Source organism: Serinus canaria, chromosome 25 (genome assembly GCF_022539315.1).
Source record: "Serinus canaria isolate serCan28SL12 chromosome 25, serCan2020, whole genome shotgun sequence".
Lineage (NCBI taxonomy): Eukaryota > Metazoa > Chordata > Aves > Passeriformes > Fringillidae > Serinus > Serinus canaria.
In genome coordinates, this window is record NC_066338.1 from 9,933,210 (window position 1) to 9,954,981 (window position 21,772).

The 21,772-nt window shown below is 49.6% G+C and overlaps 2 protein-coding genes and 1 long non-coding RNA gene across 3 annotated transcripts; 2 read left to right on the forward strand and 1 right to left on the reverse strand.

Moving 5' to 3' along the window:
* LOC103823866 (keratin, type II cytoskeletal 5-like) lies at positions 1–6,544 on the forward strand. Its single transcript, XM_009099034.4, has 9 exons — positions 1–683; positions 1,244–1,458; positions 3,061–3,121; positions 3,741–3,836; positions 4,087–4,251; positions 4,630–4,755; positions 4,957–5,177; positions 5,462–5,496; positions 5,665–6,544. The coding sequence occupies exons 1-9, from the start codon at positions 135–137 to the stop codon at positions 5,949–5,951; spliced, it is 1,755 nt and encodes a 584-aa protein (XP_009097282.1). The 5' UTR covers positions 1–134; the 3' UTR covers positions 5,952–6,544.
* A 1,578-nt stretch (positions 6,545–8,122) lies between these two features.
* On the reverse strand, positions 8,123–15,209 carry LOC127060562 (uncharacterized). Its single transcript, XR_007779775.1, has 4 exons — positions 15,129–15,209; positions 10,827–10,871; positions 10,342–10,454; positions 8,123–8,535 (listed from the first exon to the last, which is right to left on the reverse strand). It is a non-coding gene; the product is annotated as an uncharacterized LOC127060562 (long non-coding RNA).
* On the forward strand, positions 13,324–18,020 carry LOC103823865 (keratin, type II cytoskeletal 6A-like). Its single transcript, XM_009099031.4, has 9 exons — positions 13,324–13,958; positions 14,886–15,100; positions 15,609–15,669; positions 15,863–15,958; positions 16,170–16,334; positions 16,515–16,640; positions 16,872–17,092; positions 17,358–17,389; positions 17,494–18,020. The coding sequence occupies exons 1-9, from the start codon at positions 13,464–13,466 to the stop codon at positions 17,688–17,690; spliced, it is 1,608 nt and encodes a 535-aa protein (XP_009097279.1). The 5' UTR covers positions 13,324–13,463; the 3' UTR covers positions 17,691–18,020.
* Positions 18,021–21,772: the final 3,752 nt, after the last annotated feature.

Below are 21,772 nucleotides of genomic sequence, written 5' to 3' on the forward strand. Positions count from 1 at the left end.
CAGATAAAAGAGGAGGCTCCCAAGCTCTCCCATTACAGGGGTTTCTGTCTCCATTGCCCTCTGCTCTTTTCCTGCTGCACAGCCTTTTTTTCTTTTCCTCTCTCCTACTCTTTGTCTTCCCAAGTGAACCAGCCATGAGCCGCATCTCTTTCAGATCATCTACTGGAGGGGGCATGAGGGGCTTTAGCTCAGGCTCTGCTATTGTAGGAGGTGGTGGGACCAGAAGCAGTTTTAGCTCTGTCTCTGTCTCCAGAGTTGGAGGAGGAAGAGCTGGAGGTGGAGGAGGCTTTGGAGCTGGTGGTGGCTTCGGCAGCAGAAGTCTCTATAACTTGGGTGGAAGCAAAAGAATTTCCTACAGCTCGGTTGGTGGAGGTCTACGGAGCGGAGCCGGGGGTGGATACGGCTTCAGTCTTGGCTATGGTGGAGGAGCAGGCGCTGGCTTTGGCTTAGGAGGAGCCGGTGGTGGTGGTGGCTACGGGCTGGGAAGTGGATTTGGGCTGGGTGGCCGAGGTGGCCCCGGGTTCCCTGTTTGCCCACCTGGTGGCATCCACGAAGTGACTGTCAACCAGAGCCTCCTGGCACCCCTCAAGCTGGATATCGATCCGGAAATCCAGAAAGTGCGAACACAGGAGAGGGAGCAGATCAAGACCCTCAACAACAAATTTGCCTCTTTCATTGACAAGGTGAGAGTTTGGTTTGAACCATCAAGCCACACATGCTATCAGTTGCCTCCGGAAAAAACCTTCAGGAAGAAACTTCATTTGGATTTAGGGACTTGCCTGAACTGATCCCAGCCGACAAACAACGTGGGCTTGGCTGAAAACTAAGAACTGTTTTATGTTTCCTCTTAGCAAGGATGAGTTTTTCAGCACCTTTATATTATTGACAAAGTAATTCTCTATCTTCCCTATAAAAACAATCCTGGGGTGGATGACTCTTCTCCTCTTCTTAATGGGATATGACCAGTTTAAACCAGTAAGGTGGGCTGAACATCTACTGGGGGGAGAAACATTAAACTTGCAAGTACGGGTGTTTGGCCTGATTAAAACTCCTGAAAAAGTCTTGCTAAACATCTCCAGAAGCTTCTAATACTTTTAAGAATCCAATGCCCTAAACTGGGACACACCTAATAATTCCCTTCTGATTGTCCCAACAGCTCTGGACCTTTTCTGTTGTTGATCCCACTTTTTCCTGGCAGTTGTGAGGTTTTTCCACATATGTCCCTGGTTTTGTTTCTCCCCAGGTGCGCTTTTTGGAGCAGCAGAACAAGGTGCTGGAGACCAAGTGGACCCTCCTCCAAGAGCAGGGTCACACTGTCACCAGGAAGTCCCTGGAGCCCATTTTCGAAGCCTACATCAACAACCTCCGGCGGCAGCTCGACAGTCTGGTGGGAGAGAGGGGCCGGCTGGACTCCGAGCTCCGGAGCATGCAGGACATGGTGGAAGACTTCAAGAACAAGTAAGGGACCCCGCTCTTCAGCATAAGTCGTCCCAGCCAGGAAAATCTGGGCTGGTGCTCATTCCTGCTGGTGCACACTCGGTGTTTGACTCGGGTTCCTCTTCCCAGCATAAAAGGTGTTCCCAGAATTACCCCGTGTTACTTTACATTTATCACAGGCAAGGTCAGTGTTTAGCACAGAATTCCTGGGGAACTGTGCTCCAGCTCAGCAGAGGTCACAGTCTGATCACTAGAGTCTCCTGAAGTAATACACCAGGAGACAGAAATCTAGTAAATTGTGAGGATAATAGACAGGCAAAACCAGAATGAAATGTAGCCAATAAACTTCCAGCTCCAAAATCCCCCATTTCCCATTCTGTGAAGGAACTACCAGCCTTTCTAGAGGTCTCAGGTGACCTGGGAGTGCTCAGGCTCACTCAGCTCGCATCACCTGGAAGATTTCCTTGGGGAGGGCATTAACCCCCTGCTGGGATCCAGTGCAAGGGGGATTAATCATTCTCAGGACACCAGTCAGCACCTGCTGCCTGGAGGGGATTTTTGGGGGGGATTTTTAGGTGAGGCCATTGACTTTTATTTGGCTGAGAACCACATGTCCCTTCTTCAACCAGTCCTGGCTGCAAATTTGAGAATCACCCTGCAGGGCTGGAATATGTTACTATTAGGTAGTTAAGCATGGGAAGAGACAGATTTTTTGGGAGGGGAACTGGGAAGACAACACTTAGATCCAACAGGAAGGACTGGCAGAGCTGCTGGTGTGGTTTTGAGTGCTTTTGAGGTCTTAAAATGTGTTCTAGGATTTTTGGAAATACTGGTTACGCCCCAAATGATCAATTCTACAGTCTCGATTTCAGAGCTACCTCTTGGAAAAGAGAATGCATTTTATTTTACATCTAGAGTTTGTTCCCAGTCCACTGGCTTATTCCCACCTCTTCCCTTGTCCACTAAGAGATCCGGCTGCAGGGAAAACTCTGCCAATATTGGTGAGAGGACTGGCACAAATCTGCCTTTGAAAGCCAGGTTTTGCCTCAATAGCCTGCATGTTTTGTCTACTTTACAGCCAAGCCCCGCCCTGATTATCTGATGAGAGAATGTTGCTCAGAGCCATAGAAAGTTCCACAGAACCACTGTCAGAGCTGTAATGATCCCCTCTTGCACAACCATGCCATTTTTTGTTTTAATTAAATGCTGCAGTGAGTTCTTCAGAGCCATTAGCATTATTATAATATCAAATACCAAATGATTGCTCTATTATACATTTGTAGGCATTGCAGTGCAGCTTTGTTGAAAGTCTTTTGCATAACTTTGCTTGGAGCGAAGGTCACCAGGAATGGTTGCTCTGCTTCCTGCCAAAACAGGCTCTGAATCTGCACATTTATGTATGAGCTTGACTTTATGGGCAGTGATTAAAATATATTAATTTAACTGGGACTACTCACACCATGGAGTCCCACAGTTCAAAGACAGTAATATTTGCTCTACGTCTGCTCTGGATAAACATGTGGGAGTAGGGAATATATCCATGAACCACAGCTGATGATTTGGGAATGGGGTGCTCCCACCTCTTCATTCCATCCAACCCACCTCACTCTTTTATCCCGGCAGATATGAAGATGAAATCAACCGGCGCACAGGTGCTGAGAACGAGTTCGTGGTTCTCAAGAAGGTGACTGGGTTGGGAATTATGGGCCAGGAAATGGAATTAACTCACCTTGCAGAGTTCAAGCAAGACTTGGTGGGAGTTGGGGTCCTGCACCCTCATGGCTGGGTCAGGCTGGGAGATCAGCATATCCTGGGTTGGGTCCTCCTGAGGCCAGGAATGGGCACAACCTTCTCTGTGCCAACAGAGCTGCCCTGTTTTCTGGTCTCTTGTGGCTCAGCTCAACTCAGTCTCTGGTCACATCCTTGTGAGTCAGAGCTTTGCCTTCTGCCCAAGAACCAGGTTCTGGCTCACAATCAATGTCCAACATTATTTTTAAAAAATACCTTGATCACAGGGACATAAAAATGAGCCTAAGGAACTGCTGGTAGTGGCACAGGTTGCCCAAGGAAGCTGTGGCTGCCCCATGCTTGGAAGAGTCCAAGGCAGGGTGGTCTGTGGAAGGTGTCTCTGCCCATGGCAGGGGTGGGAATTGGATGAGCTTTCAGGTCCCTTCCAACCCAAATCATTCCATGATTCCATGATTATATGAATAACAGACGTTGAAGCACACACGGTCCCATTGGTGTCCTGAAGCCCCTTTGTGTTCTGGTTTCATCAGAAACCATTGGTATCTTCTCTTTAGGACGTAGATGGTGCCTACATGAACAAGGTTGAGCTCCAGGGCAAGGCCGATGCACTGGCAGAGGAAATCAACTTCCTGAGAGCTCTGTATGAGGCGGTGAGTGGTTCCTGGAGAGCATCCCCCAGCTCCTGCCCCATGGATCCCACACTCAGGGCTCTACAGAACCAGAAGAGAAGGTGGTCCCAGCCTTTTGGAAATGATATTGCAGAAATAAGTTACAAAATGGAGACAGAGCAGGGGAAATGCAAGAAAACATCTTTGCGGGGAGGACTCCCAAATTACCTCATCTCTGTGGTTTCCACCATGGACACCAGACCATTAACTTCATTTTTTGCATCTTCTGCAGGAGCTGTCCCAGATGCAGCAGCAAGTGTCTGACACCTCGGTGGTGCTGTCCATGGACAACAACCGGAACCTGGACCTCAACAGCATCATCGCCGAGGTCAAGGCACAGTATGAGGACATCGCCAACCGCAGCCGCGCCGAGGCCGAGGCTTGGTACCAGAACAAGGTGGGTAAACAGGGTAACAGACTGATTTCTGTGGTCAGAAATGATCAGAAATTATTTCCCATTGTCTGAGGGAAGACAGGGATGAGATGCTCAAAAGTTTTGACTATGGGCTCACAGAGTCACTGGCAGAACTGGCCTTAAACACTTCCCCTTCCAGGTTCTTGTAGGTGACAACATCTAGGTCCCCTGTGCCATGAGGCACTGCCTTCCCAGCAGATATTGAGAGTTAAGGGCAAGTGCCATTATTCCATGAGCAGATTTCAGAGGAATCTTGTCCTCTTAATCCTCATCCAGACCTGCACTTTGTCCCCTGAAATCCCCTCACCCTTCCCTGAGCCCTGAGTGCTCACCAGTGCTCTCCTCCTTTCCCTGCACCAGTACGAGGAGCTCCAGGTCTCTGCTGGGAGACATGGGGATGACCTGAGGAACACCAAGATTGAGATTTCAGAGATCAACCGGATGGTCCAGAGGCTGCGGAATGAGATTGACAGTGTGAAGAAACAGGTAGGAGAGGAATGGTCCTGCAGAGCAGGAGGAGGTGGGTGTGAGGTGATGGTGGTCAGGCTCAGCAGGAAGAGCCAGGTCCCATCAGGAGCCCTCAATGCCATCCTGGGGGCCACCAGCCACTGTCCACAACCCCCCAGCAACAGAGAGAGTGGTTTAGGGAGCCCAAATGAAACAACTGCCTGTTCTCCCCACTCCCAGTGTGCCAACCTCCAAGCAGCCATTGCTGAGGCTGAGGAGCGCGGGGAGCTGGCCCTCAAGGATGCCAAGGCCAAGCTGACTGAGCTGGAGGATGCCCTGCAGAAAGCCAAGGCTGACCTGGCCCGGCAGCTCCGGGAATACCAGGAGCTCATGAATGTCAAGCTGGCCCTGGACATCGAGATCGCGACCTACAGGAAGCTGCTGGAGGGCGAGGAGAGCAGGTGAGGACATGTGGACCTGCTGTATGCTGATCAGGGACCATCTCTTTGGGGTCAAACAGCTCTTCCCAAGGGATTAAAGCACCAGGGCAGACAGAGAGATGGTTGAAATTGTGAACTTTGTAGGGAAAGTTTTGTTTCTCCATCTCTTGGTACCTGATACTGATAAAAATGAGCACTGTCACCTTTCACTGTAACACAGACACACCGACTCTACTGAAGGCCATACTCCTAATTAGATGGTCCCACAGATTGGCATTATTGCTCACTTTCCCTTTTCCCAACAGGCTTGCTGGAGAAGGAGTCGGAGCTGTTAGTGTCTGTGAGTATTAACTCCCTTCCACCTCTTCATATCCCCATCCTTCCACCTCTGTATCTGCCTCCCTTCCTCCTCTTCCCACCCATCCCTCCCCAAGGGGGTGACACAGCAGATCTCCCCCCCTCGGGAGTCCAGCTGTCCCCTCACACGGCTGTTCCTGCTTCCTTCCAGCTGTGGTCAGCAGCTCCAGCGGGATGGGCTACGGCGGCGGGAGCTGCCTGGGCATGGGCGGCGGCAGCAGCAGCTACACCATGAGCAGCAGCGGCTTTGGAGGCGGCAGCGGCGGCTTCGGGGGCAGCGGAGGCTTCGGAGGCGGCAGCGGAGGCTTCGGCGGGGGGCTCAGCTACGGCGGAGGCAGCTCCTTCAGCTCTGGGAGCAGCCGCGGCATCAGCTCCAGCACGGGAGGAAGTGTCAGGATCGTTTCCAAGACCACCACCAGCAAAAAGACCATCAGATAAGGCTGGCAAGCACACGGCTGTAGGCAATTCCAGCCTCCTGCCCTGCAGATCATGGTGTAAAATAGCTGCGCTAGAGCCTCTCCTTCCTCCGTCCTTCACCTCTGGGGCAGCGGGGGGGCCCAGGACCCCTCCGTGAGAATCTGGAGCACCTTTGGCTGAAGCACAGGTTGTAACAGGTCACTGGCTGGACATGGACCCCGTGGTGCCCCTCTGTCAGCAAGCCCTTGGTCTCTCCTCAAAGTCCGGCGTTCAAAGGGAAATGGAAGCACTATGGAACAGGCACAACCATTTTATTCATTCCGTTCCAAGGGTGAATCACAGCCCTGTGCAACCACAGTCCCAGGTCCTCAGCAGTGAAAACACCTCCAAGAGGCTCTAAAAGCCTCTGCTCCTCAACACGTTACAACCTCCAAAGGTTTTGTCTGCAATTCAAGGTTTCTTCCAGCCCCTTCTGTTTTCTCCGGCACTTGTGGGAAAGGTTTTTGCTTTGTGTGTATAAGATTTCTAACTACTCGCCCTCGTGGCTGCAGCCTCCTCACTTCCCTGCCTAACCTACTGTAAGGTCCAATAAAAGAGCATTTGTCATTTTTAAACTCTGCTGGGTTTTGACTTTTCTTCCCTCCTCCTGCTGTGGGTGTTGGTCTGTGCCGTGTCCCTGCTGCACTGGGGACACCCTGAGGGCAGTTCCTCAGACAGGATCGACTCCTTGAGGAAACAAAATTCTGTTTTAGGACTTGGGCTCTGGGACAAGTTGGGGCAAATGGAAAGGAGGGTGAGATGAGCAACCTGGTCTATGGGAGGTGCCCCTGCCCATGGCATGTGGGTGGAGCTGAATGGGCTTTAAGGTCCTTTCCAACCCAAACCATTCCATGATTCTGTGGATGGAAAACTGAGGCAAAGGAAGGAAAAGCTGCCTCAGAACAGAGCCAAAAGCTGGATGAAGTCCTCTGCAGTGGTTAACTGAAAAGTTGCCCTTCTGCCTGTCACTGCAGGAGGAAGGAAGTGCAGGGAAGTGTGGAAAATGAAGATGATTCCCAAGGGTTTATTTGGGATTCATGGGCTGGCTCATGCAGGGAATGGTTCAGCCATTAGTTTGTACAAGCAGTAGTAAATTGTACATCAGAGGTGCCCACCTCTGGCATGAGCACTATGGCAAGGACACAGTGAGACTGGCACACAGCAGGAAGGGCTTGGAGCAGGTGGGCATTGCCCTGATTGGGAAGAGCAGCTGCAGGGGCAGGCACAGGGCAAGGCACCCAAAATCTGCACATACAGCGTTTGCACACTGAAGTTTCTCTGGGATGTGCAAACATCCCGTGAAACATCTTGGCGGCTCCTCTGCAAGGGCAGTTCCAGGGCCTCAGGTTCATTTGGAGTGAACCCAAGGTCTGCCAGGGTGCCCACAGCTCTTCAGTTTCCCAATTCCCTCCCAGCCACCCAGGAGGTTTCCATGACCTGCCTGGCTGGGGGCTTTCAGCCGAGATCTCATACTAGCCCTGGGCTCCCTCCTGTGGCTCCACAGGCATCTCCTGATCCCACTTCCTGCCAGTGTCAGGTGGGGATCCCGGCAGGAATGGGGCAGCACCAGGCAAGGTGGGAATCCAGCCCCCATGGCAGGACAAGAACCTTGGGCAAGGAAAGAGACAGGGCAGAAGGGGGGCAGATGAGGAAGGACCCACAGCCCTTTGGGAATGCTGGTCTCAAAAGGAGATGGTCAGTGCCCATCAACCCATCACTCAATCCCTGCAAGCTCCAGCCAGGGGTGGAGAGGAGAGGGGCTGTCAACTGTGTCTGCCAGGAAAAGCCCCTCATGAAACATTTCAGAGCAGCTTCCCTGGGAAAAGCCTCCAAGGTCCCACACCAATGGGACACCCTCATCCATCACCTGGTGCAGGTGTGAGAGTCCTGGCCAAGCCAGCCAAGCATCTCCAGCAGGTGGGGACCCAGAGCAGGGAAAGGGATGGTCCCGCCCAATGGTCCTATGGTGGGATGAACATCCCTAGGCTCCACTCCAGCAGCTGGGAAGGGCCACGGAACAATGTCTTGGGAAAGCTGGGGCAGCCCATTTGCACCAGAGGAGGTTTTATGGTGGGTGAATGGTTGGGCTCCATGAACTGAAGAGTTTTACCCACTTTTCAAGCATCTGGCCTTGTTCCTTAGACTGATTTGAGGGAATGGGGACAAGCTCCCAGAGCTGAGGTGGTGGTTGGAGGCAGCCCAATTTGTTGGGTTTTATAATTGAAAATGTCAAATCTGATGGTTCCTGATTTTTAACCCACGTTGGACCATTGGCCACATCAACACATGGGTCCACCACCAATGAGGCCTCCACAAAACATCTTTGCCAAATCCTTACCCATCCCCATGGCACCAGGACAGCTCCTGAGCCTCCGTGAGCCAGTGCTGGGTCTGTCTCCTGCATGCTGAGGGTGAGGATGCAGCCAATGAAGCCCTGAGCAGCTCTGAGTGTTTTCTGTTTCCAGTGGACTGTTCTAAGAGCCCATCCTGGCACATCTCCCTTGTGAATTTGCAGAGCAGATGCAAAATGCTGTATTCAACTTCCATTCTCCTGATTTGCAGAGACCTGAAAAATTCGACACACTCAAGTCAAATGTGACACGTGATTTTAGCTGCCACCAAAACATCAGGTGATACATTTTCTGAAACCCAACATTTAATTTCAACGTTTCCTATGGGAATGATCCTGTCCCAAAACACTGAACCAACTCCCCTTAACAATTCCAAAATGAAACTTTGCAGCTTTTTTGACTCAAAAGCAGAATTTCCATCAAAGAAAATTATTTTAATTTGCAAATTGTTTATTTGCAGAGGCTGTAAATTAAACAAGACACGAAATGCCTGCAGGGAAGGCAACACAAGGTGCAAGCAAATCCAGAGTGGAACAATATTCCCAGCTGCCATCTGTTCAGTTATATCCTGCTGCCCAAAGCAGTTGGATGTCAGGAATGGAACCAATCTCTTGGGGCAGCAGAGTGGTAAATAAATACTAGGCCCCTGTAATCACTGCCCTGTGATTGGATCCACTTTACAGGACACATGGATAATCCTTGTTTATCTTCCCAGCTCCTTGTGCTGATCCAGGTTTGTTTTAAAAGGGAGAAATTAAACTCCACACCAGCACTGTGGATCTTCAAAAGAAAAACCAAGCCAGGAGCAGGATGGAGCTGAGGGACATGGAATGTGCACAGAGCTTGCCAAAACTGTGGAACTCCTCAGCAACACCATTTCAAGGGCTCTGTGTTCTTTACTGAGAGAAAAGATGTGCCCCAGGGACAGGAGAAAGGATGGGATAGGATAAATACCCTGTGACCACCATCAGTCTTTGGAGTTCATGTTTTCATGTGGGGTCACAGCCCCAGCAGCCCAGCTCAGAGCAGGAGACTCTCCAAAGGCATTACAAGGAGATGTGGAGGATCCAGGTTCCTTCAGGGGCCACTAGCCAGGCACCAGAACAGGATAAAGGAGGTACCAGACCCATCCAAAAATCTGAGTGTCCTTCAAGATGCAGCAGACCCCAAGGAGAACAAGCCCTCCCAGGCGTGTGCCAGGCAGCAGTGATGGAGCTGAAGTTCTTTGCAAAGCCTGGAGTGCACCCAGAATCTCCGTGCTGGCACAGAAAACAATTATCTGGGGAAAGGAGGTCACACCTACACTTCAAAGTCACCCAGGAGTTGGAGCTGACTGGCCTCCAGATACTGCTGGGAACAGGCTCAAAGGACCCAGCACAGGGCAACACCTATGGGAAAAGTTCTGAGGAGCTCATCCTAATTCATCCCTTCGGGAAATGGGATTCATGGACACTCGCCTCCCACCCAGGAGGTCTCACAAGGGCCCGGCCCCACAGCACAGGGATGCTCTGAGTTCAGTGGACCCTTGTGGAAAAATCTCAGTCTTGCTGGTCTTCATTAACATGGAATGAAATAGTAAATTACGCCTGAAATGAGTCGGGTTTGAATTTAGCTTGGAAGACCAAGTTTAACCCAAAGGCTTTAATTTAAGAAATTAACCTAAATTACAGCCTTGACTTTGCTGATAATTAAACTGAGATTAGGTAGTACAGGTGAACCAATGCAAGGTACTTTGACATGCTCTTGTTTTACAAATATGGTTATTTTTGCAAACAAAACACAGAGAGGAACATCCAAAAATTTCAGCCAGAGAAGTTTCATCAGATGAAGGATTCTGAGGTGGATTCTGGACAGGAGCAGTGGAGTAGATGGATGGAGAGGAGGTGATGAAAAGCTGTTGGAGATATCCCTGCTCACTAAACCACAGGAAAATGGCTCAGATTTCTCACTAAAGGGGCTGGAGTTGCATTTATTGCCCTGACAGAGGCAGAACTCCCTAATCTCAAAGGAGAAGTTTTTACCTTGACAGCAGCATGGTGCCAGATGCAAATTCAGCCAAGACTTTACTCCCAGGTTTACAGCATTTGTAAATGTTCTTCTGCCTCTCGCTCTGGGCTTGCAGCAACTGCTCATCCTGGTGGAAGGAAATGAGGAGGGGGAGGGAAGGGAGCTCCAGAGCCTGCCCAGCCTCTCTCACACCAGAGGGACTCTGGCCCAGAGGGACCTGCTCAGACACAGCTCCTGAGGTGGGATCAGGAGACAAAGCTCCCAAGCAGTGGGCGAGCTCCAGCACCATCCTCTGGAACCTCTGTATCAGGAGGTCCCTGCACCAGAGCAGCAAATCCATTCCATGTCTGGAGCTGCATGGGAGACACATCCCCAGGAGCTACCTGGAAACTCTGTGTTTCATCAACAGAGCAGGGTGGGGACCCCCCTGTCCATCAGCCCATACCCCAAACCTGTAGCTACAGCTCCTTGTGCTCCCAGTTCTGCCTTTTGTAATTACCTCTGAAATTCCTTCCAGATGAGTGACGACCACATCACCTCCACCCTGGCAGAACATGGAATGGAAAGAAATTAATTCCTTCTTAGTTGCTTGGAGGAGTTGCATTATTACTACTGTTATTAACCATGGGCTCCAACGCACTTGGTGGATTCCTTAGCCAAAAAAAGACAAGTTTCAGAGGGAAAGGGAGCCTGAGGGGAAAAAGGAAAGCACTGACACATCCCACTGGGAGAACTGGGGGAGCTTTGCTCTGCACACACGGACTCCCCAAGTTGTGTATCTCCCTGGGGAGGGAGGATCTGCCCTTTGGTGCTGACCTCCACTGGGAAAATTAGAATAAAACTCCTTTCAGGTACTCAGAGCTAGGGGAGATGGAGAGAGCTGAGAGAGTATTCCCAAAGGAACCATGGGCTGGCAACTTCCAGCTAGTCTTGAATGTCTTACGGTCATGGGGTGGTTTGGGTGGGAAGGGACTTTAAAGCCCATCCCACCTCTGCCATGGGCAGGGACACCTTCCACTGTCCCAGCTTGCTCCAGCCTGGCCTTGGACACTCCCTGGCCACCCTCACAGGGAGGAATTTCTTCTCAATATCCAACCTAATTTTCCCCTCTTTCAGCTGGAAATCTTTCTGCCTGGGACTGGAATCCAGCATGTGGGAATGAATCTCATGACCTCAAGTCCTGATATCTGTTTGTTGGTGGGCAAAGCCCCCAGACTGATCAATAATCCTTTCAAAAATGCCCTTTGGACACAGACTTTGCTTCCAATCTGTTTGCCTCCAGCTCTCAGGGGTGCAGAGTCAGACCCAGTGACATGGCCTCACTGTGCAAAACCTGCAGGATTCAGCCCTTCCTTGCAATAAAATCTCAGTCTGGCAATAAACACAAAACCAATCTGACAAACCCTAATATTGAATTTAAAACCTCCACTGCAAACAACACCTCTCAGACAACTGGGAAACAACGGAGACACAAAAAATTTCTGGGAGTTTCCTGCACTTGGATACGTCATCAGACAGGGGCAGATGAAAGCACAACTGCCCTCACCACGGTGATTTTTCATTATTCCATTGATACCTCATTATTCCATTCTTCCTGTGCTGCAGCAGCAGCTGCTCTGGCCTGCAGCCAGCACAAGGGAAAGCTGCTCAGGGGTATCCATTTACAATTTCAGCCTTTTGTATAAATAAAATTATATACAAATCCTGTTTTCCTGAACAACACAAAACACCACAAGCACTTTTTGTCCCTCAAAATTAATTATTTTTTTACATTTTAACCTTTTATTTTTACTCAAACCACCTGTTAAATGCAAAGGGCTGTGCTGGTACCTGTGGTGGGAAAGACCCAGGATATCCTAGAGTGTCCTAGGGCAGAGGGAATCCTTTCAGTGGATTTTCAGTGGATTTCAGTGCTTTTCAGTGGATTTCAGCAGGCAGGATCACACTTCCAGATGTGCTGAAAGAGCTGGTTAAATCCTTGGGAAATGACACTGTGTTTATTAAGTGTGCATTGGGAACAGCCCTGGAGCACTCCATTTCCACAGAGCCAGTGGGGTCAAGGCAGTTCCCATTCCCACAATCTTTCCTCCTATGTATATATTTCTGAGTTGTTTGCTTGTTTGTTTTCATCCTGCTAAAATAAAGTCCAATCCCGAGGTGGCAGCACGTGTTTGTGACAGAGCTCAGTGGCAGCTGTCAAAATCCACACAGGAACATAAAGATCTTGTCAAAATATTCCATTTTTATTCACGTAATTATATTTTTAAAGATAGTGGAATAAGCCTTGAGAAGCTGGATTTCCAGCAGGATTTCCAGAGAGACCTGATCCTTTCAGGGATGGGAGCAAAACTCTGCTGATTTCTGTGGCGGCTCCATGTGGTCCATGGAATCAGAGGATGGTTTGGATGGGAAGGGACCTTAAAGATCATCTAGTCCCATGGACAGGGACACCTTCCATAGACCAGGTTGCTCCAAATACCATCTGACCCAGCCTTGGACACTTCCAGGGATGGGGAGTCCACAACCTCTCTGGGCAAATTTCACAAGAACCTTATTACAAAGAATCCCAAAACTCCAGGATAAAACAGTTGACCACAGGGCTGGCTGTGGAACTGGCACCGGTCCCACTCCTAAAGCACAAGGATTGAAACTTTCCCAAGCACTGCTTGTGAACAAAAGGGGCGAAAGCAATCCTGAGGGATGAAGTTTTCCAATGACAGAGGTGTTGAGTGATAGGCACTTGAGCGGTGTTTTGCTGCCAGTGCCCAGCATGACTCATTGGCACTTTCCAGCTCTGAAATGGGGACGAGTCTGGCTGTCTACAAACACCGGCGACAGTTATTCCCAAACAATTCCCTGTTGCTGAGAACCTGGGCTGTATTATTTCAGCAGGGCGTGTGTGCAGAGTGAGTTCACTCTCCAGAATGCTGTTGGACGTGCCAAGCCTAATTCATCAGAAAGATGATCCACCTCATCCAACCCATCCCAGGCTCATACATGCATAAAAGGGCTCTCCCCAGTCCTTGCAGAGCACAGGTTCACCTTTCTCCTTTCCCTCCTACTCCTTGCTCCAGGCCAGCACCTTTGCTCCTTTATTCTAGCTGCAGCATCCACCCCAATCCAAAAAGCCCCAGCAATGTCTCGCCAGTCCACCGTGAGGATTCAGAGGGGGAGAAGTGGCTTCAGCGCTGCTTCGGCCATGGTCCCCAACACGTGCCGGACCAGCTTCAGCTCCTGCTCCGTCACCCGCCTGGGCAGCTGCAATGCTGGCAGTGGGTTTGCCAGGGTCGGGGGGGGCTTTGGAAGCAAAAGCCTCTACAACGTTGGTGGTTGCAAGAAGATCTCTGTGGCTGGAAGGGGTGGCAGCTTCTATGGCTCGGCAGGGTTTGGTGGTGGCGCCGGGAGTGTGTACGGGGGCGGCTTTGGTGTTCCAGCCAACCTTGGCTATGGATATGGGGCCTTTGGGGGTGGCCCTGGATTCCCTGCTGGGGGCATCCATGAAGTCTCCATCAATCAGAGCCTTCTGAAACCACTCAACTTGGAGATTGACCCTAACATCCAAAGGATCCGAAAAGAGGAGAAGGAACAAATCAAAACCCTCAACAACAAATTCGCCTCCTTCATTGACAAGGTGAGATCTGAGCTTTCCTAAATATCTGATTTTTTTGACAGGGACTCTTTTCTGCTTGATGAGGACAAAAGCTGATCAAGGAGGAATAGAACTGAGAAATAAGACTGGAAGATGCCCTGGAAGCTCCAGGGAATGGCACCTGTTCCATAGCGGTTGCCATGAATTAATCATCCAGTGTTTGAGTTCCTCCTCATTTGCTGCTCCCACATCTCACAGGCAGTGGGGAAAGAAATCTCCAGAGGAGAATCTCACCCTTCTGGAGACTTTAGGCTGAGCATTTCAGAGCCTTGGGAACAGCTTTGTAGATGATCAAATGAATTCTAGAAACCCACCTAAAATGACCAAGAAATTGGCACAAGGGAGAAGCAGTTTCTCAATGTTTGAATTCTCTCAAAGGCATTTAAATCTGTCACCAAAATGTTTGGATTTTTAGTTCAAAATATCAAAATCTGATTCAAATCTGTCTGTCCACCACATTTCACTGATGCACAAGAACATCTGCTCAGCTCCTGCTCTGGTCAAGCTGCTCCTCTGTGGTTTCAAAGAACATGCTGCAATATTTTGGACATTTAGTGGGGTAGGGGAGCTCTACAGAAGGGAAGGAGAAGCAGCACCTTAACAATGTTATTTTAATTAAAGAGTAAGTCCTGCTTTGCTCCTTATTTGATTTTGCTCACATTTTTCACACAAAATCCTGGTACCTGATCTCAATTTAAACAATGAATGAGAAGCCAGAAAATCAAGGGTTGTTCCAGAGTTTCTAACACTGAACAGGGTGCCTGCAGTCAAATCTCCCAACAATGCTCTGAAAACCAGCTGGAAGGAGCATTTTGCCCTCTCAGCCAGTTCTGAGACCCTCTCATTTGCAGGGAAATTCTCCCCAGTCTCTGTTCTTTCCAAGCCCCTTCAGGATATTTCTCCTTGCAGGTCCGATTCCTTGAGCAACAAAACAAAGTCCTGGAAACCAAGTGGAGTTTGCTGCAGGAGCAGGGAATGAAAACAGTGAGGAACAACCTGGAGCCACTTTTCGAGACCTACATCAACAACCTGCGGGTGCAGCTGAACTCCTTGCTGAGTGACAAGGGGAGGCTGGAGGGAGAACTCGTCAACACCCAGTACTTGGTCGAGGACTTCAAGAAGAAGTAAGTCTTGAGCTAATGCTCTACTCACCTGTGCAGGTGCAGCCTTTCTCCTCTCAACATCCTTAAACCAGCTGGGGGATCCAGGAGAGTCTGGGATCCTGGAATTCTCAGCAATGACATTTTCTCAAAGAGAAATTTTCTCAGTAACGGAGTAACAGATCCAAGTACGCCAACATTTAGGGAATAATTTGGAGCATGATCAAAGACTTATTAACTAAATTACCTACTGAGAGGGAAAAATTACACAGTAGGTCTGAAAGTTTCAGAGCAGCACATTTCATTTGCTTAAAACAGCAAAAGGAGGATGACTAATGGCCAAAAATAAGTAAAAAGTAATGGATTTGTTAGAATTGTTTTGATGTACTTGTTTTAACTGGTTCAGCTCCTGGTGTCTCATTGACGGAAAAGAGCATTGTATGCAAAATGCTCTGAAGGAAATTAATTCCAGCAAACTCAAATTTTTCTGTTACCTGCACAAACAAAAATTCCCTGTGCCATCCTCCTTTAGGTATGAAGATGAGATCAACAGAAGGACCATTGCAGAGAACGAATTTGTGACGCTCAAGAAGGTGAGAGCAAATTCCAGGGCACTGTGGGATGGCTCATTGTAGAGTTCTGATCACCCATTCAGGCACAAATCCACCCATTACAATTCCAATCCCTTTGCTTTGATTATGGTTTCTTCCCTCTACTGTTATCACAATGCTTGTTCCTGATTTACTGATAGGGGTGTAAACCACCCAAGAATCTCTCATCCCCCAGGATGTAGATGCTTCCTACATGAACAAGGTGGAACTCCAAGCCAGGGCAGATGCGCTGAGTGAAGAAATTAATTTCCTGAGAGCGCTTTACGAAGCAGTGAGTACAAGCAGCTCCCAAACATCCTGGCCCTCAGTTAAGACTTCTCTCCCTCCAGGAGATGCTAAATCCTTCCCCTCAGCTGAGTTGCACCAACACCTGAGCTGCTCAGATAACAATCTGTAACAGCCTCACCCAGGTCTGCAGCTCACCTGGAAGGGTGAAAAGGCATCTCCCAAGGGGATTATCTCATTCCCTGTACTCTTTGCAGGAGCTGTCCCAGATGCAGACCCAGATCTCTGACACCTCTGTGGTCCTCACCATGGACAACAACCGGAACCTGGACCTGGACAGCATCATCTCTGAGGTCAAGGCGCAGTACGAGGACATCGCCAACCGCAGCCGCGCCGAGGCCGAGTCCTGGTACCAGACCAAGGTGAAGGATCTGGGGTTTCCATTCTCTTATCTTCATATCTTGTCTGGAACAGACAAAGACCAACTCTTCCAAGAAAACCTTCCCAGCTGTTGATGTGGGCTGGAGGAGAGATTCTCCAGGCTCCTGGTAACTCCAAAAATGGTGGATTTTCCTTTGATTGATTGTTCCTCTCTGTGACAGTACGAGGAGCTGCAGGCCACGGCTGGCAGGCATGGGGACGACCTCCGGAACACAAAGCAGGAGATCTCGGAGCTCAACCGCCACGTCCAGCGGCTCCGATCTGAGATTGACAGCGTGAAAAAACAGGTAAAGGGCAGCAAACCCCACTTTTAACCAATTTACCCCCAGACTTGCAAGAAAGAGGAAGTAAAAGGTTAGAGCAACCTGAGCAGCTCTGCTCAGGTTCATTCAGAAAGAAAACTGTCACTAAAACTGGTGGAGTTGATGGTGCTGGGATAAAACCTTGTGATTGCAGGGCAGGTAAAGAAAAACCTGGGTCTGGGATGAGGACTTTGAGCAGAGCTTTGTGTTCCATAGTGTGCAAACCTGAAAGCGGCCATTGCTGACGCCGAGGAGCGTGGGGAGCTGACCCTCAAGGACGCCAGGGCCAAACTGGCCGAGCTGGAGGATGCTCTGCAACAGGCCAAGGCTGACCTGGCCCGGCAGCTCCGGGAGTACCAGGAGCTCATGAACGTCAAGCTGGCCCTGGACATTGAGATCGCGACCTACAGGAAGCTGCTGGAGGGCGAGGAGTGCAGGTGGGTGGGAAACATCCAGCCCTAGGGCTCGGGATGGCACAGGAGAAGCTCAGCGTTTCCAGAATGCTAAACAGGGGGCACAGAGTGGGGAGATTTTCCCAGATAATGGAAATAACAAAAATGCATGAATTTTGCTGTGATTTTATTTTTCTCCCCAAAGGCCTCTGGGAAATGTATCTTACTGTTTCCCTCCCATTGCCCCAACCACCCCCCCCAGATATCAACAGACTTCTAATCCTCTTCCTTGTGTTCCATCCCTGAACAGGCTGGCTGGAGATGGGGTCCCAGTGAATATCTGTAAGTCAAAAATATAAGAATTACCTTATTTAAACATTCCTGTGTCTCTACACCAAGAAAACAATGCCTGGACATACTGACACATTTCCTTCTCCTCCTTGCAGCTGTCACCAGAACAACAGTGGGAACAGGATACGGAGGAGGCAGCAACCTCAGTATGGGAGGGGGGATGTGCAATTTGGGGAACAGCTTCAACTGTGGGAGCGTCCCCGGGGTGAGCAGCACCACCCTCGGAGCTGGCAGCAGCTCCAGCATGAAGTTTGTCTCCAGCTCCTCCACCAGAAGAAGTTACAGGAGCTAAAATTCTCCCTCCAGTCACCGCCACCTACCATAAAACACAAAACTGGTCCTTTACTGGAGTGTGGCGGGGTGAGCACAGCCAGGGCCACCTGCACCCCAAGTCCTGTCCCACAGGAGCCTTACATTAGGAACTCTTTCTCAGCTGTGTTGTCTTGCATGCATTCTGTTGGGCTCAGCTCTAGAACCTGAGTCTCACTGGGTTAAATTTGCAGCTCGCTTGCTCCAGCTCAGCAATTTGTTTGGCCGGATTTTGTATATAAAATATGTCCCATGACTGTTCGTCTCTCTTCACTTTCTGGAGTTTGTCTAATAAAAATGCACATGTAATTTATTCTATTTTGTAGTCCTTTTAATTAAAGAGGTGCAAGAGCACATGCAAACACAGGTAACAAGAACTTTCCCTCAGGCTCTGACCAGTTAAAGGCTCAGATTTTGCTTCTCACTCAGATTTACTGAATTTCACTGTCAGCAGCCAGAACACCCCAGCCCAGCAGAACCACAGAGGGAGGTTTGGTGCTGATTTTGTCATTCCCTCCCCACTGTGCAGGGAAAACACCTGGAAGCCAAACACCAGGACACGCCAAGGCAGGAGTTAGGCATAGGAGAAAAGGTCTGAGCTTCATTTACCTCCAGCTTCAGAGCATCCAAGAGCCTGGATCCTGGGGGTGGGATCCTAGTGCCAGGTGTGTGATGTACTTGCATAAACCTCAAACAAGAGGGAATTTACTCCCAGGGGAGCCAGAGCCCCTGGCCTGTTCAGGTGAATCATCCCTCCCAAACCCCTGGTGTCACCCACGCCTTGGAGCCAACAGTGCCAACATCTGCCTGAGCAGGCTGAGAGCCCTCCCTGGCTCAGAGTCCTGGTGCTGATGTTCCCTCCCCTCTAACCACACAGAGGGGCAGGATCAGGTCCACACTCTGGTCAGTAAGAATTACGAACCAGATATGGTCCTATACTGAATTAAATATCACTAATGCAGTAGCTATTAAAAAAACCAGGAAAGGGATTTATTTCACTGTTGAAAACTGAAAGTCTTCAAGATCCAGTGTTTCTCCAGGTTCTTCAGATATGTTGGAGACAAGGTCTTGTTTTGAGATGGTGGAAGAGAAAACAGAGGAGGTGTAGGGCTTTCAGATGTGGTTCTGACTAATTAAGAGAAATTAATGGAGAAGTAAAAGCAGAGAAACATGAAACATCTGCAGTGACAGATCTCACTGCTGGAAGGTCACTTGAATTAACAGTTATGACTGGAAAAAACATGCCAGCCCTCACTCCCTGGATTTTGATAGGTTCAAGTAATGAGTAGAGGGGCCCTCTTAAGAAAATACTCACAGATTTGGGGAAATAGAAGGGAACTGGCAGCGCTGGAATGACCAACAGATTCAGGGTTTCCTTCAGGACAAGCAGTTTCCCATCATTTCTAGGATGCCCTGTGCTCTGCATGTGTATCCCTGAGGAAATCTCCTTCCTGAAATCTTGTAGGCTTGGTTGTGGGTCCCCCCTCCTGCTCCACCAACTCTCTCAGCAGCCTCCAGGGAAGGAGCAATATCCTCCCTCCCTCAGAACAGCAGCCTGGGCCAGGTCAGCCAATGGACTTTCTTCTGCTGCCCAAACACACCCTCTCTAACCACGAGGATATGGAATTGTATAATCCCAGAATCCCTGAGGTTGGAAAAGCCCTCCCAGATCTTGGAATCCAACCTGTGCAATCCCCACCTTGTAACCCAGCCCAGAGCACCAAGTACCACATCCAGTTGTTCCTTGGACACCTCCAGGATGGGGACTCCAAACCTCCCTGGGCAGCCCCTGCCAATGCCCATGGAGAAATTCCTGCTGATGTCACAGAATCACAGAATCATGAGGTTGGAAGAGACCTCTGAGATCATCAAGTCCAACCTGTGCCCTAACACAGCAACCAGACTGTAGCACCCAGTGCCACGTCCAGTCTTTTTTTAAACACTTCCAGAGATGGTGATTCTACCACCTCTCTGGGAAGAGCATTCCAGCACTTTATTATTCTTTTGGTGAAAAATTTGTTCCTAAACCTCCCCTGGCACAGTCTGAGGCTGCTTCCTCTTGCTCCCTTGGAGCAGAGCGTGACTCTCCCCTGGCTGTCCCCTTCTGTCAGGAGCTGTGCAGAGCCACAAGGTCCCCCCTGAGCCTCCTTTTCTCCAGGCTGAGCCCCCCAGACCCCTCAGGAGCTCTCCAGACCCTTCCCTGGTGGTCCAACCCCTTCCCCAGTTCCATTCCTGTCTCTGGACACGCTGCAGCCCCTCATATTGTGAGGGGTCACTATATGGGGCATTAGCAAGAGTCTTGAAGAACCCACCACCAAAAAACAGCTGGGGAGTGGGAAGGATGTGGAGGGAATTTTATGAACAGTGTTCTCAGGTCTTTTCTTTCTGTGAAAACTGTCCACGTTCCACAGAATCATCAGGGTTGGAAGAGACCTTCAGGAGGACCCAGTCCAGCTGCCAGCCCAGCACTACCATGATCACCCTAAACCCAAATGTGCCAAATCACCCTGGTCAGGAAATATCAGAATCTGGCCCAGGAGGGAGTTTCCATCACCTGTGACACCAACACTTGGTCCCACATCCAACAGGGACATCAGAAGGTGCTGCCCACTGCATCTACACCTGGGTCACAGCACAGAGAGTACAAAACCTGTCCTCCAGCCCAGGAAATGCCAGGGACAGAATATCTGTTCTTCCAGGGCATCACACTTCTGGATACTCAACCAACCTACAGCTGTCCTTGCTGAAGAGCAGGGCCCTGGTCTCCAGGCTGTCACCTCCTGCATCCCATCAGATTGCAGCCATGACCTGGGGCTGGTATTCCAGCAGGAGAAGATGATCCCAGTAATTTCAGCCCAGCCCAGATTAAAGCCTTAGTCATAATGACATGGATGGTGCTGGCACTCAGGGGCCTGGATTTGCAGTGTGTGGAGGGAGCTGATTGCAGGTTGGTGCCCATAAGGATTTTACAGAGTTCTTCAGGACAGCCCGAGGCTCAGTCACAGGAGCTCCTCTCTCTTATAAACGGCTGCTTGTTGTAACACACAGGAGCTGAAACACTCCCAAGACAGCTATTGTCATTCCAGGGTGTGTAATGCAAATGTTACAAGAACAGAGAGAAAAAACCGAAATAAAAATAAAAAAGCTTGGCTGAAAGGCAAAAAGAAATTATGGGAAACTGCCCATTTCCCTCCTGAGACCTTCTTGTCACATTGACTCTTTTGTTCAGCTGCCAAGTGTGCTGGGACAAGCTCCTGAAAGATGCACCTGCAAACATCCCTGTGCCTGGACATGACTGGGGAAAGCTATGGATTGTCACTGTTGAGTAAGAAATGACACAGGCTCACCAGAAGGATGATTGGTATAACGTGTGGTTTATTTTGGGCTGCTTTTTTTTTTAATAAGTTGTTTTGATTTAGGTGAACTTGATTGGTTATTTAATTAATACACTTCACTTGGTTGGTTAATTAACAAGATGCCCTTCTTATAAATAAACTTTGAGAAAAACAAGAAAACAGAGAATAGGAAAACAACACCTGCAGGTTATTTATAATAATAAGTTATCATTGTTTATCTTCAACTTTCCGAAATCTCTCAGGCTGATTCGGGGAAACTTATTTAGTTTTCTTGCTCTCTGACCAGACTGTCACATCCACAATGGATTCCCAGAAATGCTCTGTGGGAGGGCTGCCACCTCCTCCAAGGAGTGGGTGCTCAGCTGAGCCTCTGACAAACCCCAGGGGCCACAGGGGCTGGGAAAAGCACGGCCACCCCTGGGCACGCAGACAGGCACCAGGAGATTCTTGGGAGCATCTCGCCTGCTCTAGGACAATGGTCTGAGTGCCAGAGCTGAGATGCCCTGTCCTTCACCAGGGAAATGCCCTGTTTGAGTTTTCCTGGAAGCCACAGGGGGTAGGAGTGAAGAGAGGCCTCTGTAAGCAATGTCATAAGTGCTGAATTTCATGGTGAGTAAGAGGGGAAAAACAACAGGCATGGGGAGGGCAGCCTGGTGGCACCGTGTAGAGACAAGGTCGTCCCATGAGTCAGAAAACAGATGAAAAATCT